The 18,349-nt window shown below is 37.0% G+C and overlaps 3 protein-coding genes across 6 annotated transcripts; 1 reads left to right on the top strand and 2 right to left on the bottom strand.

The window, feature by feature from the left end:
- Positions 1-1,151: 1,151 nt before the first annotated feature.
- On the bottom strand, positions 1,152-4,865 carry LOC141910867 (activating signal cointegrator 1 complex subunit 1-like). Its single transcript, XM_074801726.1, has 8 exons — positions 4,789-4,865; positions 4,267-4,380; positions 3,953-4,153; positions 3,228-3,406; positions 2,613-2,749; positions 2,414-2,533; positions 2,139-2,328; positions 1,152-1,758 (listed from the first exon to the last, which is right to left on the bottom strand). The coding sequence occupies exons 1-8, from the start codon at positions 4,808-4,810 to the stop codon at positions 1,642-1,644; spliced, it is 1,080 nt and encodes a 359-aa protein (XP_074657827.1). The 5' UTR covers positions 4,811-4,865; the 3' UTR covers positions 1,152-1,641.
- A 122-nt stretch (positions 4,866-4,987) lies between these two features.
- LOC141910727 (AP-1 complex subunit sigma-2-like) lies at positions 4,988-10,145 on the top strand. Of its 2 annotated transcripts, XR_012619922.1 has the most exons (6): positions 4,988-5,124; positions 5,536-5,714; positions 5,810-5,918; positions 6,210-6,347; positions 8,727-8,850; positions 9,638-10,145. XR_012619922.1 is itself a non-coding variant. In XM_074801464.1 (5 exons), exons 1-5 carry the CDS (start codon positions 5,122-5,124, stop codon positions 8,769-8,771), a joined length of 474 nt encoding a protein of 157 aa, XP_074657565.1. In that variant the 5' UTR covers positions 4,988-5,121; the 3' UTR covers positions 8,772-10,145. The 2 variants fall into 2 exon arrangements, 1 of the variants encoding a protein (XP_074657565.1); XM_074801464.1 differs by having other exon boundaries at positions 8,727-10,145.
- Positions 10,146-10,821: 676 nt separating this feature from the next.
- On the bottom strand, positions 10,822-17,915 carry LOC141910793 (cyclic AMP receptor-like protein A). Of its 3 annotated transcripts, none has more exons than XM_074801604.1 (13): positions 17,757-17,915; positions 17,238-17,290; positions 17,053-17,107; positions 16,469-16,586; positions 16,072-16,159; positions 15,850-15,939; positions 15,349-15,384; positions 15,192-15,270; positions 14,992-15,039; positions 14,582-14,664; positions 14,422-14,498; positions 14,140-14,210; positions 10,822-11,644 (listed from the first exon to the last, which is right to left on the bottom strand). In XM_074801604.1, the coding sequence occupies exons 1-13, from the start codon at positions 17,862-17,864 to the stop codon at positions 11,516-11,518; spliced, it is 1,035 nt and encodes a 344-aa protein (XP_074657705.1). In that variant the 5' UTR covers positions 17,865-17,915; the 3' UTR covers positions 10,822-11,515. The 3 variants fall into 3 exon arrangements, with proteins under 3 accessions (XP_074657705.1, XP_074657704.1, XP_074657703.1); XM_074801603.1 differs by lacking the exons at positions 10,822-11,644; positions 16,469-16,586 and adding exons at positions 11,666-13,091; positions 16,636-16,753; XM_074801602.1 differs by lacking the exon at positions 10,822-11,644 and adding an exon at positions 11,667-13,091.
- Positions 17,916-18,349: the final 434 nt, after the last annotated feature.

The following is an 18,349-nucleotide window of genomic DNA, read 5'->3' as shown; positions in this document are numbered from 1 at the left end:
TTCAGAGATTATTTCAACCAAAGGCGGAACAACCAGTGCGGAAGTCAGTCTGAAAATGTTCTATATTCGGTAGGGGTAATGTTGCGTATCATCCATGCTTGTGCTTATCGAAGGAAGCTCATCGGGTCATTTCGATAAAAAGTCCATAAAGACATAATATGTGATATTATTTTCAATGATCAATTTCTTCATTTTTAAATGTTTGCGTATAATACATTTCGAACCGCTGCATCAACGAGAGTACCTGTAAATCAACTTACACTTTAGCCATCGGAATGACGTCATCATCGGATTATACAGTCAACGAATAAATCCTTTAAAATCGTTTTCGAAAAGAATTTTCAAGATATCGAACGCGGTTAACTTAGCACGAATTACAATTCCATTGTTTTTTCTATTTATAGCTGAAAATGTCCGTGAGCGTAATATTTCGCGTAGCGCGGTTGTCATGTGACGCAAACGTTAGTCGATCGTCTGGTGCTATTAGGAAATAGCTTATAACCTACCACACGAAATGAAAGAAAAACAACTTTCACATCACCGAATAATCCACCTATACCGCTTAAAATACATGGCCTCAAATCTAGACACAATATACTTAAACTCGTCGACGCGTTTAAAGGTATATTTTTGATGACTTCATCAGCAATATAAACTCAATCCATTACACGTCTTTATTATGTATATTCGGCGTGTGTATATGGACTCGATTTATGAATAATCGACAAAGAAAGGCGTCGACGACACCGAAAGGATTTTTTGAACTGGTAATAATTGAGTCAGTCAGGAGACGATTTGAAAAGATTCAATTTAACACCGTCAAAAATGTCGCACGCGGCGTCGCGGATAAATCACAGTCCTCGAAAACACACTTGCTGAACCCGTTCTTTAAACTGTTTTGTATAGTCCAGGGTGGCCAGTTTCTGGGTTTAAAAATCCTCCGAGTTTTCGCACATGATTAAAACGAAACTACCGGAGTAAATCTGAGAAATTTCTAGGTTTAAATGTTAATTCAATCATTCATTTTCAATGAATCACGCTCTGATTAAGAAACATGTGGTCAATACGGTCGAGCGGACACACTCCTCTGACGTGGAGAACAGATAATAAGATAAAAACCCACTACATACAGATTTTAAAAATCAAGAATTTATTCAATCGAAAATTAAAATGACACGACTTTTCGAACTGTCACTGGAGATCATCAAATTTTGGTAAAATTTGTCAAGTTCCCCGACTTTTTCTAGATTTTTCCGATTCCCTGAGTTTTCCAGGTAAGTGGCCGCCCCGTAGTCCTCTGATCAGAAGATATCATTTTTTACATGAATTCAGATGAAACTGGTGACGCGGTCAATTCGATATCAACGGTTGTGATTATTTTCAAGAAATAACAAAATATATATCTTAATACCATAACAGCACTCATGGTTTACATTTGAGAAAGATAACGAGTATGGATTAAAAATTCAGTTCATTTTCATCATTGATGAAGCAGTTTTAGAAGTGGAGAGAACTCATGACTGCCGACCCAAAGAGTTTAAACATCTTCCACCGATTTCCACCATTACAGAGTTTTGTCACCATAACATAGTTTTGTTAACCTCACACAATCTTTGTCCTCCTCGTAGTTATCCCAGAGGTTCAAGGTAAGTAAACCTTAGCAGCAGGTTTATAGTAACCGTCATCCCCTGTTGAGTAACGTTCCGATAAATGCACTTCACCGATTTTCAACATATTGAAATCATAATCACCGAACAACTAAAATAGATACAAAGAAAAAGAAAATAAAGATTGTTAGCATCATGTTATTTGAATTTGAAAATTTGTCAATCCGTGGTTCTCAGACAATATATATATGTATTATGTCAAACTTTAAAGTATTCAAACCAAGGATGACCTTATATAAAGAAGGATCATATAGACCATAAAGCACTCCGAAAGAAAGCTTGTGGGAAAACAATTACTCAGTTTTTGGAAATACAGAGAACAAGCTTATGAATTAAGACTTTATAGTTATCACTTTAATATTTCCCTTTTCGGCGTAAGATGTCAGGGCACCGACATTTTAAATAGGGTGCACCCCCTGCTCCCTCCCCTTGGATGCGCCCCTGGCTAATTTGTTTTGTATATCGACTCACCCGGAGAACGTTTGATGCATCGAACGACTCGCGCGGTTTTTTCTCGACGCGTACGCTACTGGCGCCGGACGGGTCTTTACGGAACAGCGTGTTCATCACAGTCGCGTGCAGCTTCAACCGGTCGAACTCCCGCTGCACGAGTCCGGCCGTTACGAAACTATCAACAATACGATCCGTTAACATCTGTAACCTTGACGATACAAATAGAGAACAAAGACGTTCAACAAATTTATAAAATTCGAAATATCGCAAAAATCTAGCTCCCCGACAATTACCGATCAGATCCATCAGCTATTTCAACTTTAGCATAAAGTACATCGACCTCATTCGGGTCATCATTCATATACTCCAATCCATTTACAAATACCATCAACGGTCGACCATTTAAAACTGGACTGAAATTAATAATTTGAACTGAAATTAATTCTTTTGAGGAAGGTGTCTTTTTAAACGATTCAAATATGAATAACTTACTCGATTATTTTTTCTTTCAGCGACAGCAACACGTCAGTTGCTTTACGAACTTCATCGTCGTCGAGTAAGACTAACGTGCCCAAGGTCAGGTGAAGTTTGGTCGGGTTTTGGAACAAACTAATATCTAATCCTCGATCCTGAGAAGTAAGATGACAATCGTTCAGAAAATTTCTCCGAAAACCCGTTTGAGAAATGCTTAAAAATCGCATATCTTTGCCATGGGAGTCTGACGTATACTAATTGGACAACAGAAATAGGGGTTGGTAGGTAAAGGGTTAATTAACTATTAACCCTTTCAGTGTGTCTACACCGCAGTCCGGTGTATGAATCGGTGATGTATTTTGCTAGTACACCGCACTGCGGTGTATTGATGTAATATGGAATTAGTTTTTATCTCTATTGAAAGATAGCAGCACCTGTCAAACATAGTGAAATATTAGTAACTAACGATACACTGCACCGCGGTGTAGATGCACTATAGTGGTATTCCCGTTATTCAACACACTAGGGTGGAATCTTTAAAAGTTTTCAAATTATCTCCAGCACTATAGGGTATTGATTAGTCAGCACTGAAAGGGTTAAAGGTTTATACGTTGATAGATCATGTGAACTTACGCCGTCACAACTCCTCAGAACGTCGTTTTTGAAATCGATGAAATGATCCTGAATATTTCGTGCAGTGATCGGAATCGATATGAAATGAGTGAAAGGAATCTTAGTTCGAGCCGAATCAATCAATAATTCTATTCTTGTATTCGCCGATATAACGCCCTTCCTCTCACGACTGCTGATTACTGAAATAAAACAATATTCAGAAATAAAAGTATTCAGATCAGATGCAGACACAATATTTCAGATTTTTTACTTTTGCCACACAACCAATTTATCATTCATGAGTTATTTGACTCAAAATAAGCATATTCACTGCCCATTTACAAATCCGCTGAGTTTTACCTGATGTTTCCATGTGATAACAAAAGATTACCAGTGTCTTCCAGGTTTTTTGTAAAAATTTGTCAAATTCCCATAGTTTTCCCTGATTTTTCTGATTCCCTGGGCTTTTTCCAGGTTAAGTGGCTACCCTGACATTTTCATTTATCCAACAATAGATTCAAACAAAACAGCTGTTGAAATGGGACTAAACCAGAATCCGGAGTAAAACAGTGTAGGGGGTTAGAATGTGTCGACAATAAGTGAACGCTAGGGAAAAACTTTTGGCCTGTGTCTAACTACAGAAATGGGAGGGGGTTATACCATAAGGTGCTTTAGACAAAGGAGATGGGGTTTTGAATCGGTAGCTAAACGTTTGATGAAACATAATACATATATAGGTGGCTTACCTATAGGACCATCATCTCCCTGTCGTGGGAGACGTATTTGAGCACGCGTTTCCTGCTCGAGTCTTCGTAGAGTTTCGCCTTTTTTGCCGATGATGAATTTGAAATACGCGCTAGGCACGTTCAACGATAGTTTAAAACCGGAATCGCTTTCAACAATCGGCAGACAGCTGTCACATGACTCATCCTCGTACATATCACATTCTGAAACGAAATATTTCACAACTTTAACGTAACCTCCACAAGTATTTCCTAAAGTATCCTTTTAGAGTGATTTCTAAAATCTAGAAGAGAAGCCATTTAGAGCCTGTACGAACCTTCATAGTTTTTGCCCATATCATCAACATATTCATTATCATCTTTTGTGATGAAATCTTTTCTATAACAGCGTCCCTGAAGCCATATCAATGATGGCTTAAGCACATCCATATCTGTAAAACAGTAATCATCAAATATTTCAATCCTAACTATTCAAACTTGTTAAAACAACAGACGGTCTTGAAAAATCTTTAAGTAGTGACAGTGTAGCCTGTCTATGGATTAGTCAGTAACCTGACTGTGGTTTTGTTTCACGATCGGATATTTTCACGTTGGTAAGCCCATCCGATTATAAAAAGCTTACCACCAACGATCTGACGATTGATTAGGTAACTATATCCATGACATGTAATCAAATAACAGATCCGGGACCATGATCTTTTATTTGATTTAGTAGACCTGTTTGACATGAAATATCATGAGTCGAAATTACTGTCAGCACAAAATAACTCGGTAAATTTGTGATATAATGCACTTTCAACTGTTCAGAATGGAAATAAAAGATAAACCATAACGCTAACCAGTTTGATCCTTCAATTCCATCTCGATAGTTTCGATCAGTGTCGGGCCGCCATGTTCTATCACGGGTTATTTGCTTACCTCAGAATACGTCCGACTCACAGTCCAGTCGTCCGGTTCATATTCCGATTCATATTCCGATCATGTTTGCGAACGAAGCCGAAACCAGGATTTAGGGACTACCAACGCGTAAACTGATGACGTTTTTCACAGCCGCATAATTTTCGCAATTAATTTTCAAGAATTCGTCTCTAATTATTGTAAGAAAATCGTCTGTAACCATTCAGTAATTTTTAACGGATAACGAGCATAGATTCTACAGCTGATTCAACAATATGGTAAGATGCCTGAGTCTAATTCTTAGTTAATAAAACCGGTTTTTTAAGGTCATTTTCCACCACGGCGATTGTCTCGCCGACCTGTCAGTGTCAGTGTCTGTAATGACAATGTAAGTAAGTGTCACTGTCGTCAGTGTCAGTTCCATGGTCGTCCTCTGCATCTGTTGTTGTAAGGCTATCCATGGATGGGACATAGGTAGTCCAGTAAGCATTGTCCTGCTGCCTGGGGGCACTAAGTCGAGAGACACAGAGGACAGAGGTTAAGGGCCATCTTCCAAGGCAACAACCACCAAGTCCAAGATTTACCATATTATGTTTTTGACTGATTTCAAAAAAGGTTTGGGTTTTAATGTAGCCTATGTATAGGATAGTTATTTGCCATTATTGTTAATAATTGTATGTATTTTTCAGATGCAGTTTATGTTACTGTTTAGTCGACAGGGTAAACTCCGTTTACAGAAATGGTACAACGCCACCGCCGATAAAGTCAAGAAGAAAATCGCGCGCGAGCTGATCACGACTATTCTATCGAGAAAACCGAAAATGTGCAGTTTTCTCGAATGGAAAGATCTAAAAATAGTTTATAAACGGTGAGTAAGAGTCAGTGCTGACGACAGGGGATATCGTTTAGGAGACCTGATCGAATTAAAGATATTTTATTTTATTTAATTGCTGAAAACTATAGGTACGCTAGTCTTTATTTCTGCTGCGCGATTGAAGTGGAAGATAACGAACTTTTGACGTTAGAAATCATTCACAGATACGTCGAACTGTTGGACAAATACTTCGGAAGTGTAAGTATTCGAACACATGACAATATATACTGAAATATATATATGTGACTCGGCCTTCAAATCCAGATTGAAAACTTTTTTTTTTTTAAACACCTATGGTGATTAATTTTTAACTTGTACTTTTAGTTTTAGATTGTAAAGCGCAGTGGTTAAGATTTTATAGCCGCGCTATATAAGAAAATATTATTATTATTATTATTATTATTATGACTATTGGCATCCCTATTTAAGTAATACACCCGAATGGATAGATATCTTAGATGAAAACTTGTTGATTTTTGTCTTCTGTAGGTTTGCGAGTTGGACATCATTTTCAATTTTGAGAAGGCGTATTTCATGTTGGACGAGTTATTAATCGGGGGTGAAGTTCAAGAGACGAGTAAAAAGAACGTATTAAAAGCAATCGCCGCTCAAGATTTACTACAAGAGGTACGATTAGAAAATTACTAATATCATTACTCGACAAGCATGAACAACATTAACTCTTTTGATGTCAACTTTACGCCCCAACAATGGCCACCGCCAAACCAACTTCCCCGAGCACATTTTTCACATAGTTCAAACTAAGGTGTTGGTTTACCTTACGAGATACACTTTAATGCAGTATGGAAATGTTTTCGAGCTCATTTCAAAGTTTTTAATGATACAAGTAGCGAGATCATCTGAGTTAAAACGGGGAATTTTGCATCATGGGTCGGTGGATTCCCGCTGATCTCTGTAATAACCCTTTTGAAAATAGGATAGAAAAATTATGCATGTATCCATGCACACGTACGAATTCTGGTGAGGTTAAGTGGCATTATCGGTTTAATCAGGAACTGTTCGTCGTGGGTCAGGGAAAATCAGGATCCCCGCCTCTGACCTGTTAGAACCCTGCAGGATGAAAAATGTGCATGGATTTATGTAAAAGTTATGATTCTAGTGAGGTTGAGTGACATTACAGTGAAAGTCCGTTATAACGTTCCCATCCATTTTAATACCACTGCTCGCTTAACGTCAACATTTTTCCGAGAAGGAATTTGCTCAATCGTACTCAAATTCAATGAAAATACCATTCTTTATAAGGCTGCCAAATTTGTTACTTATAACACCGCAAGTTTAATTGGTCCCAACCGTGACATTATAAAACGACTTAAACTGTATTTAGCGCTATTTTCACTTGTAACCGACTAGACTCTATTTTCATTTTTTGTCTTCATTCTTTTATGCGAGTATTCGTTACTTTTCATTTCGTTGGTTTTTATTCGTACTTTCTTTTTTTCTTCGTTCACTAAAACATCGTCGCTTGTCTGACAAAAAAAAACAAGGACGAGGCCTTAATGGAAGTCCTCAGCGAATACGGTTTAATGTAACGACACCAGGGGGCGTTTCGTTCGATCGGTGGTAATTTTGTTTTTTTTAGACGTTACGTTGCAGTGGCACTCGTTTTCAGTTGCGACAAAGTGAAAATGTTTTCTCTTGGTTATTTCTGTTCTGTTCTGTTTATATCTGAATTATTTTTAACCAAAATGAGAGGAGAAAATTTATAATCATAGAAACTAGGAGATACTGATCAGGGTGACCACGAATCTGGAAAACAGGGAAAACACAGGGAAATGATTTTTCTCAGGGAAAACACAGGGAAATTGGTAAAAATCTGGAAAACACATTGCGAAATTACTTTCGTCTCGCACGCGCGTTTTCACCGCGAATGTTTACAATTGTCTACCTGATTATATATCAAGGATCATACGGTAAGTAATACAAAGTTATAGCGCCACTTTCTAACAAATTTGTAAAATCACAGCTGAGCTATATCAGACGATAGGCTGCTTGTCTTTAATTTTATATTTGTCATGGTCTCCATATGACGCCCAGCACAGGGAAAATCAACTTTTCATAGGGAAAACACAGGGAATTTGCAAGTGGGTGGTTTGTGGTCACCCTGTGTGTCCCTCTTGTTATGTTTGTTTGTGACCCTACTATGTGCTGCAATGAGACTTCATGATATGACATCAAGTCCTATGTGCCCTGTGTTGTAACATCAATTTTGTTGAGAAATTTTTTTTTATGTCCGTAGAAGGTCATATTGGAGAAAAATGTCATCAATATGTAGAATTTGTAGATCGTGGGCCTAGTTCATTTTTTATCAAAATCTTAGTTAGGTTAGCTGTGCATTGATGATATCTTTTTTCCTCACAAAAGCTTTCATCTCTCGGTAGAATTTGTTTTTATTTATCCTTTTTCGGGCGGTGGACTTGATTTGTAACTTACAGTTATTAGGACTTCCTCGTTCGGCACACTTTATTGCGTGTTTATGTATAGTCCGCTACCAGTTATCGTCGTAATAATGATGTTGTTCGATAAAATGAATGAAAATCAACTATTACATTCATTGTACATGTACAGTAGCTGGAAAGTAAAACTCCCAATGAAACTGAACTTAAAAGTTAATCAAAATTAGAAATATTTCAGTGGTTACTACCCAGGGTTCATAGCAGTCCTTTAAAAGTTTTGAAATGAAAATGCGTCAATTCGAGGCCATCATGGAATAGGCTCTAAAATCCTTGAATCATTGTCATGGTCCTCGAATAGTATCTGTCATTAGCTATTATATGCAGATCTTAAGATAAAAGGTCATTAAATGCTTAGGTTGGTCATGGACACTATGAACTCTGACTAACACCCTTCTTCCGTTTAAAAATCCATCGGCTAATTGACCCGATCGAAATAACTTCTATAACTGCCTTTTTTGTTCGATCGCGAAAAGATCTTTCGTACAATTTTTTTATAACGACTGACATGAAAATTGTTTTTTTTTCTTTACAGGAAGAAACACCGCAAGGATTCTTCGAGGATCACGGTTTAGGATAGGTGAGAACATCCGTTACAAGTTCAGCGGTCAGTCCAACCTGCAGCGGTGTGCAGCCTGGGTTCGATGGACAGTCTGCTGGTCAGTCAAACTCAAATCATAGTCAGCCCTATTACATGTTAACTCAGTGTACCACAGTGACGTTTTGTTGTTCCTTTCTCTGGAAATTTGGCAGTGAATTTTTTTTATAAGATACGTTTATAATATATATTGCGTGTACGATCTCAAAGATATGAATTTCTTTTTCGCGAGACGTTTATGTGTGACCATGTGTTTAAACTAGTCAAAAGAACAATAACTGTGCGCTCACCTGCCAGTGGTTGTTGGGTCTATGCGGTCTGGAGCCACCCTATATCTAGCTTTCACCATTTAGTATGAAATCTGTCATTTTAGGTCCGTTCATTTGACCTCGTTCTTTTTGCGTCAAAGCACCACAGATCAGACTACCACTACTATTTGAAAGAAGTTACTACTCTTAGCTCAACTACTACCAAAAATATCAAAATCACAATAATTTCACATTCATTTTCAAGTGTCCGATCTAAAGAATAAAAGCCACTTACCCCCTCAAAAATCTACTTGCCCTAACAAGACTTATCCCAGCCAATCAGATGAGTGCTTTTAGATCGGACCCTGTTTTTTTTTTTCATGTCAAAATTTGGTAAAAATGATACACTACACGGAGACACCTAAGTACCTGAAGTCTGATAAAATATCTGAAGGGGTGAGGGTCCATGTGGCCCGGATTAATATGTGTTATACTGCTCTTTTGTGACCTTGCCATGAGTGTTCTCTGTAATATAATTCAGTATTCTTTCGTCGATGCTTAACTTCAACTATTTTTTTTTTTTTCTACGAACTGTGCTAGGATTTGATGATGTTGTATCTTTAACAAAGAACAAAGACTCTGTATTTCACAGTCAATCGACTGGAGACCTGGTTAAGCACATTTTGTTTCTATTGCCGAATATACATTCGAAAAACTGTCTTCAGTTGGAACTGGGATTTTGGTTGATAATTTGGAAAGATAATGCGTTTCACAATGACTTTTCTGTAGTGCTCATATATTTACCAAGTAGATGTACAAAATATTTTTTTTTTTAGAATCTCTTACACAACAGCTGAGCTACAACTAGCCTTTTACCTATGATTCATGTATTTACTGTAGATATCTTAGTAAAATTCCATTCAATGACTGGCACTGAGTAAAGACAAGTCTACCGTACTCGTATTGTATTCATGTTCAGTAGGTTTTGGTGCATTTATTTATCATTTTCTCTCAATTCTGTCGTTATTTGTGGTGAAATAACTGATAATATACAAAAAATCATGATATATATATATATATATTGCTGCGTATGTATTATTAATGATGTATGGCGAAAAATAAAAATGGGTTTTTTGGAAATGTAATTATGTTGTTTTCTATGGTTTGTTAATTTTCTGGCAGATTGCATAAGAATCCAGAACATTGATGTCTTCAGTATTTAAGGCCAAAAAACGACACCTTGTTTCTCATAATGGACCGGGTTTATTTTGTAAACTGAATCAATGCTTTTAAGCTCAGCACAAAAGAGTAACAAGGTATCAATTTATTTAGCCTAATAGAAGGGGTTGTCTAGTTTCCCAGGCTTCAGATTACCTGCTATCACTCCCGACTCCCTGCTGCTATAGATCGTAATGCATGAAGGATTGACTCTGCCTTAGACAGGTCTACAGATCATCAGATAACCCGATATTATCATATTTCCCTGACCTTGACCAAAAGAACCCCGATTGAATCATAAGATACCCTCGGTGGGGGCTGTTTCTTATCAAGAGGATCCTTGTGCCACTATCACCAGCAAGAACAACAAACCAAAATTTAAATTCCTTGCACGGTAAAATAAATTCAGAACTGCCTGAGTTTTCCAGACCTGTAAGAAAATCCTGCGAACGAAAAGCAAAACATTGAAAAAATCTTAAGAAAATAATTTAACAATAAATACAATTATTATTAGTTCATTAATAGATATAAAAGACACAATTTAATCCATGCTGATCATTGTAACATCTATGTAAGAATGTGAAGTCTCGTTTATTAACTAACGTTATATCAACCTTTTACAAAATAAATAAAATGAAATACAAGAACCGAATTTCATTGATACGTACATAAAACTCTGAAAGTAAACAACGTAAGTATTTACATTTTGTTAGATAAAGAAAGAAATCTGTGCTTTGAAAATTATTTCTTCTTAAGTAGTTCTTCACACTGTGACAACATCTATTGAGCAAAACATCTTCTTTTTATCATTTGGCCCACAAACTATACTCTTTTCCCAATAAATTTTGAGAAACTCATCCGCGCTTGCCTCTTGCCATTTGGTTGCCTCACGCCAACACAAACTCTGGTCACAGCCCCTTCATTGGTCTATTATGCCAAGATTTCTTGGGCAGACAGGTTACTGTTCAGCGCCCACCAGTCTATGTATTAAGCCAATCAGATGCGTTGTTCTACACCCAGAGATTTGCGCTATCAATATAGCATCTGATTGGCTTTGGCAGGAGGCAAACAAACCCTGAAAAGCGAGGAGATGAGAAACTATACTTGAGTAGCTCTCACATGCTCATTTGGACTGGGTTCAGCCCATATTAGTTTCTAAAACCATAAAATACTTGAACACAATTTTAAAATTTATGCGATACATGCAACCTTATTTACGATTTGCTCGATTTTTAATCCGTAAAAATTTATACTCTGATTTTACGTAGTATTTCCGAAGCAGATGTCGTCCCTGGTTTCGTTCGTCTCCGCGCCGATAGTGAAAGGACTCTCGTTTGTCGGGTATTCTCGTATGACTGATCGCGACTTCCCACGTGACTCCATTGCCATCTATTTATAATAGCAAACGCAAAAAAAACTTAATAAGAATTAAAAAATTTCATGCAAAATAATGGTTTGTCAGTCACCAAAACAGGCCCATTCTTCAGCTGATACCAATTGGAGTAGATAGTATTTAATGATTAACTGACTTAATCAAAATATAAACAATATGGCAACCTCCATAAATACGGTCTATTTCATCACAAACTGTCACTGAGTAGGGCCAAGGATTTTGAAATTTCCATCTGTGTACCGAGCCACCATGTGATATGACGATTGGATAAATAATTCCGAAGTAAATTTAGAAGAAAGAACTGAAATACATTTTTTAGAAATACATTTATATAGATATATATGTATGTATATTGAGTATTAATATTTAAACATTATTACAATGTAGTTGTTCTTTTTGAGTAAACTATATTTCAACCGGTATACATTAACATTAGCATTAACATTAATAGTATAACAACAACAACAACATTTGTTTTAAATAATGAAGTGTTTGCATCCAAATAATTTCCAGATCACAAAAACTGTTAAGGAACACTCACACAAAGTACATGAGATTGGCAATTTCTGAGATGTCCGAAACCTATACTACGCGTTCTCAAATATTTGTAGATATTAGAAAATACATGATTGGACATTTTGAAGGCCAAACATTGGGATTGCAAAACAGGATATATGAATGTTCCCTTGACTAGTAGCACACATTAAGTATTATAGATCACGAAAAGCGATCTGTATGGCAAATTTCCCCCAGTTCATTAACCGACAAATCATCCAAAACTACCAGGTACTATCAATTGAAATACAGGCACATTCATCCTGCAACATGATCGGTCGAGGAACTCGATCCTGCAATGTGATTGGTTGAAGATGGTTAAGAACGATTTGCCAGTTTCATCAGAACAGGTAGTAGGCACCTTCCTAATTAGAATTAGTAAAAGTCCTCTCATTAGAGAGATCCCAATCTAATACAATGCCAATCTACAAATGGTAACTCATTTCAACACTTCTACAGTAGTTGAAGTCCATAATAGTGTGCTTAATAAGGCCACTTCATAATCTTTTCTAGATTTATTAGATTGGTTATATACATGGGCATAAAGCATCAGTCTGGTCGTAAAATGCTTATACTGCAGAACAAGCTTATCTCGAATCTGCGGAATTCGGGCGACTGACCGTCACAATTCGAATACCCTACTCCAAGCTTTGAGAATAAAACTATTCGTGTGAAGTGCAAGGCACATGGACGGGTAAAATAATCATCTATCCTCGGTATATCTCAGTGAAGTCTAGAGTATGAAACGTTATTATATTTCGGTATCTGCGAGAATTCTTGATTGTTTCCGCGTGATATGGCGTTTTCATCGCTGCCGGCGTCGAGACTTCTGAACGCTACCGGGTACTCTCTGATGATACTGGGCTCGTTACGACTAGCTAGCGCCACCTATAGGTAGGAAAAAAGCAAGCCGAACTTAAGATCAGTTAGAATTAAAGCTCTGAAGCGACGAGTTGAATGAATTCAACTTCGATGAGCCATTATTAAAGGTGGAATCAATATTTTGGTAATTAATAATCTTTGCCAGTTGGAATCAACTACATGTATCGATTCCTAAGATATTGTTTTACCTTTGTTCTGATGAATGGTTGAAAATAGATAAATTTTCTGATATTGAAATTTAATTTAATGAAAAATTTCTAATTCGTTAAAACATAACAAAATCTTAATCAATAAAAAATCAATAGATAGATTTGAAGACTAAGAGTTATATCGGCATTAAGCTCACCGATTAGGTTACAACAGAAAGAGAGCTTACTGATTGGTTAAGAATGAGAATTGAGCTTTCCAATTGGCTAAGAGCTAGGTATAGAGTAATGAGAAATCTAAATCAATTTACTTTGAGACAACATTCATTCTACAACTATCGAGATAGAGATGGAGGTAGAGAGTACCCAGTTGCCACAGTAAGTGTCTCCACAAACAAAATCGCATAGCAAATAATCTCGGAACAAAACGACGAACCAGAAAACCGGGCTTCATTCCAAAATCAAATCATGAAGTTCTTCAAAACGTAAATCTTGGGGGTTGGTGCATTGAAAACAATGATATGCCATTTACTAATCACAAGCCCCAGTTTTATAGACTGGGTACTAACTTCAACCCAGAGGACACTTATTAAAATTTGCCAACAGACCCAGTTCCACAGTTGCCTTGTCAAACGTCAAGCCACAACAGTGAAACTGGGCGCAGTCCATGTAAACTAAAAACATTGGCATGCTTTGTATACAAAACATTAAAAGCATGACACACACACAAACAAAATTTTCTTTATTGGAAAATCAAAATAGGCGACAGCAAAAATTCAAGGATTAATTTTTGGGAAAGATTTTTGAAAAGTGAGTAACACTGAACTATGAGAAAATCAAAATATTTAATTGAGATAAAGATTTTTGCTGGTAACCGTAGAAGCAGATCCACACACAATGATACTTACCCTTATTTGTGAAGGGGTCAATTTGCTTCTCGTATTTTTGTCGAGGCCAAAAACGATTGCATTCAACATTCCTGAAATATGAAATACATATATACGGATTTGATGATGTCACTGGGGGATGAAAGCAGAGAGCCATCTTTCATGTTTTTTGTTTATCTGTTAACCCCCACAACAACTGCCCAAAGTTAAATAATTTGTGATCTTATATAAGGAATAGATCGAGAGGAGCTGCAATACAAGACTATGATGGCAACATTCTAATCATGAAAATCAAGGTCCTACCTTGAACTGGAGAGAATATTGCCTGTAAGAGCACAAGAGCAAACACTGGATTACCAGGATTCACAGCATTTTGAATTCTGAAAGAAATTTGGAAAAAATTCACTTTTAACAACAGTTCAAATCTCAGCCAGGAAGATGAAAATGATTGTTTGTTTGTTACCTGTTTATAAGTGAGAATGATGAACACACTAGATACACACAAGGGTAGGCAATTAGTGGTTTTACATCTTCTTTTAACATTTGCTGAAATATTCAAACATATCGGGGCATTAAAAGATCAGTGTCGACCTGTGTGAGTGACCCAGAGATTATGGTACGGGATCATTCATTTATTACGTACGCATTAGGGGAGGGGGAGGGGTCAGTGCAATTGCGTACTGTAATGCTTAATGTATATGAAAAAATTGCCGATTTTCCGTACGGAGGGGGGGGGTAGGGTAGTCTAGTACCTAGCCTGAAAAGTCAAATTTAATAAATGTAATAAATGAATAATAATTTAACAAATGTAATAAATGAATGATCCCCATCCTCAAATTATTTCTAAGTGGAAAATCTGAAAAAATTGCAAACCTTTTTACGTTCGGTATCTGGATCATAAAGGCCTTCCCACGTTTTCACCTATAAAAAATAACAAAGTATTACCACAACTTTAGCTCTTTTAGATTTTGCTAAGTACTTACGGATCTAACTAACATGTCCGAGCTAGTCATAGGACTTTATGAAATATGGAATGCGTGGATAATTTGAAAAATTCGAAGTCGAGAACTTACCCGTCGTTTGACCATAACCGTTATATAGATGTATACAGAAAACAGCATAAATATTATACCAAACAGCGGACCATACCATCTGCAAACAAAAAACAGAATTCAAGTCTTCAACTTCAGGGGAAAACGACAAAATAATACTATACGATAGATGACTTACATGCCAAATCTCCATCTAGCATCGTCAACGACCCAACTGAAAGATGAAAATATCTAATAACTAAACACGCGGAAAAAACTGTAGGGACCAGTTGCTTGAAAGTTGGTTTATTTAGATAACTGGATCCAGTTCCACAGTTGTGAGTTAAGATTTAACTCACGAGTTAACTTATTGAAAATGAACTAATTTTACCGGTAACTCAGAGTTAACTCTAACTCACAACTGTGGAACTGGGTCCTGGGTCCAGTTCCACAGTTCTGAGTTAAGATTTAACTCCGCATTAACTCATTGAAAATGAACTAACTTTAACTCAGAGTTAACTCTAACTCACAACTGTGGAACTGGGTCCAAGTGGATAAATACCATAGTAACAATGAACTTTTGTCACTACGTCAACTATCCACGATTAACTCTAACCAACTTCTGAGCAATTGCAGCCCCAGATCTTTAGCAAATTGAACCTTGATTTATTGCCATTATTTCATAGTTTACGATACTGACCACCAGGCACCTGCTGGTCCGTAGTGGTCCCCGATAAATGGTAAACAGGCCATGAATAGTGAAAATAACCATGCCACAACATGGAACGCCCTGAAGAAGAGAAAAAATTATGAACTCAATTTTTCCGAAAATGAGAGGAGATTAAGTTGAAGTTAAGTCCAGTTTAATTCCTTCATGTACTAAAATAGAGGTACGATTAGCCTGGTTTTTAAAACATCCTACCATTCGTAACGGTCTATAAGTTTAGCTTGTATCGCGTTCATGTAGAGATTCACAGTAATACAACAAACCCAAAGTAAAACATTCCAATCTGAAACAGCAAAATAAACAAACACAATGAGCTACTGAAAATATGATTAAGCTTAATCCCACACTTGAAGTCTAAAAGTTTGGGAGCTTGAAAAAGTCCTTAGACGACGGCATCATTTTGGCTCATCAAGTGAAGTGTTCGTCAAACTGGCTCATTTCAAAAAGTAGGAATCAAGTAAAAGTTAACCAGGGTTAAAGGATTAAAATATTATAAAATTGAACTACTATAAAACAGTATTTAAAAAGCAGGCCAAATAGTGTTAGACTACGTTACAATATAACTGAAATTAATTTCAACTGTCGTACATACCAAGCATAGTAAGCCAGAACGCTTGAAAGTCACAGAGCGGGCCGTCAGGGTGCAGTTCACCCATTAAATAAGCTGTGCTATGCAACAATGCAGAAATCGTCAAATACAGAATTAAGCGCTGGAATTGTAAACAAACGAGGTATCAGTATCCGATAACGATGACCTACCGAAATAAGTGAACAAGAATGCCTGGAAGTTACAGATATGACCAGCGGGTTGTAGTACATTCATTAAGTACGCCGTATTGAGCAGTAACGCTGATATACTCAGGTATAAAACCAAACGCTACAATAAACAACCAATAGAACCCTACGAGGTAGGCTTGATCTACTTTCTGAATTTTCTACATCTTAAAACTTGATTAAGTTAAACTTAGTAAATCACAAAAGCAATAATTTGTTTTATCTTAACTTAAACCATTTTGGTAAATCATTTTTAAGGTGAATTTTAGACAACCCTTTTATCTTAGGGTAAATTACGAAATCTCGACAGCCATAAGGGAGGTGCTGGTAATGCGCATGAATTTATAAAGAGCTGAAGGTGACTCGGAAAGACAGTGGATGGGGATGTTGCTTAGTTCCTACCTGAGTGAATGAGGCGTATTTCCGGAAAATCCAAATAACAACAATCATAAACAAACTAAAATTGGACAAAAAGTACATTTCGACATTAAATCAATCTCTTTAGAGAATTTGATTTGAAATAAACCGATGAACCCTCCTCATGCCCTCTCTCATCTCAGTCCCAGCCCTTTTTAGTTCAAACTTACCAGCCAACAAGTGATAAGGCAGCCATGGCTTGTTTTACACCAATTATAACATCCTAGAAATGAAATGAAAAAAATAATCATTGTCAATTTGGCTGATAAAAATATTCGAGACTAATGGCTGATCTTGGGGAGTCTTGTCAAATGACAACAACAAATACTATTTCTAACTTTAGGTGATGCGCAGTGTGATTACTAAAACATTGTTGGTTGTCTTCGACGACGGTCGAAACATGCCTTTTTAAAACAATCCTCAATTGCTGAATAAACCTTGGCTTTTCTAGCCACACAAAATAACTTAACAATGTATTTGGTGTATATTCAATTTCCTAGCGAAAAAAAAAGTCAGAAGCATTTGTGATTGTAGTTGATTCAATCAATGCCCGGAATACAATACATTTGACATTTGATTAGTTGGTTGAATTGATTTGCTTCCAGGATTTCCCTTGTTTAACTCCCCTGATTCCCAACAATTGACACGAGTTCAGATAAATGAAACACGTTTAACAGTCGGACACTTACACACTGGTGTTGATTCTGCGGGAATAATGTACATCGAATCGTCTCCATACTCGTATTAGCTACATTCGACGCCGCTAAATTTACTTCCTGGTTCTTGTCAAACGCCATTTTCAACCTACTGCGGCAGTCGAGGTTTCTTACTGTGGCACGCGACCAAGGTTTTCTTTATTCCGTCCGGTGCTGCCACTAAGATCTTCTGCGGCAGTCGAGGTTTCCTACTGCGGCCCGCGACGCTCATTCAATTCAATTACAAATTATATATTTTATTATTGTGAAAGTGCTTAAAGCGATTCTAAGTTCATTTAGGCAACTTAAAAACGCACAAAAATCTCGATTAGATCTGGGTTTTGAATTTGAGCGTAATTTGGGTAAGACTGCCGAAGTAGCAAATTCGACGTACCGGCCGCCACCTCCGCGCTCATCCCACCCGCCCCGCTATTTCTGGAAAAGTGTTATTTGCAAATCTAATAGAAGTGATTCGATCAGGAGAAAGGCCTGTGGCCTCACAGTTCCTGAATCTGTTAAGATATGAAACGAAGCCGCAAAAGTCAACCAACCAACTTAGTCAAACAATAACAACAAAAATCAACTAA

The sequence above is a fragment of the Tubulanus polymorphus genome, chromosome 9 (assembly GCF_964204645.1).
Source record: "Tubulanus polymorphus chromosome 9, tnTubPoly1.2, whole genome shotgun sequence".
Lineage (NCBI taxonomy): Eukaryota > Metazoa > Nemertea > Palaeonemertea > Tubulaniformes > Tubulanidae > Tubulanus > Tubulanus polymorphus.
The sequence above is the reverse complement of the archived record's forward strand: the minus strand, read 5'-3'. Positions and strand labels throughout refer to the sequence as shown.

Bases quoted from the DNA above. Each gene is read 5' to 3' on its own strand.
- LOC141910867 (XM_074801726.1), bottom strand. From the start codon at position 4,810: ATGGAATTGAAGGATCAAACTG. The intron at 4,381-4,788 runs GTTAGCGTTATG...ACTGTTTTACAG, and splicing joins GGAATTGAAGGATCAAACTG to ATATGGATGTGCTTAAGCCA. The intron at 1,759-2,138 runs GTGAGTCGATAT...TATCTATTTTAG, and splicing joins ATGCATCAAACGTTCTCCGG to TTGTTCGGTGATTATGATTT.
- LOC141910727 (XM_074801464.1), top strand. The intron at 5,919-6,209 runs GTAAGTATTCGA...TGTCTTCTGTAG, and splicing joins TGGACAAATACTTCGGAAGT to GTTTGCGAGTTGGACATCAT. The intron at 6,348-8,726 runs GTACGATTAGAA...TTTTCTTTACAG, and splicing joins CTCAAGATTTACTACAAGAG to GAAGAAACACCGCAAGGATT.
- LOC141910793 (XM_074801603.1), bottom strand. From the start codon at position 17,864: ATGGCGTTTGACAAGAACCAGGAAGTAAATTTAGCGGCGTCGAATGTA. The intron at 17,108-17,237 runs GTAAGTTTGAAC...GTCCAATTTTAG, and splicing joins GCCTTATCACTTGTTGGCTG to TTTGTTTATGATTGTTGTTA. The intron at 15,040-15,191 runs GTAAGTTCTCGA...TATTTTTTATAG, and splicing joins CGGTTATGGTCAAACGACGG to GTGAAAACGTGGGAAGGCCT.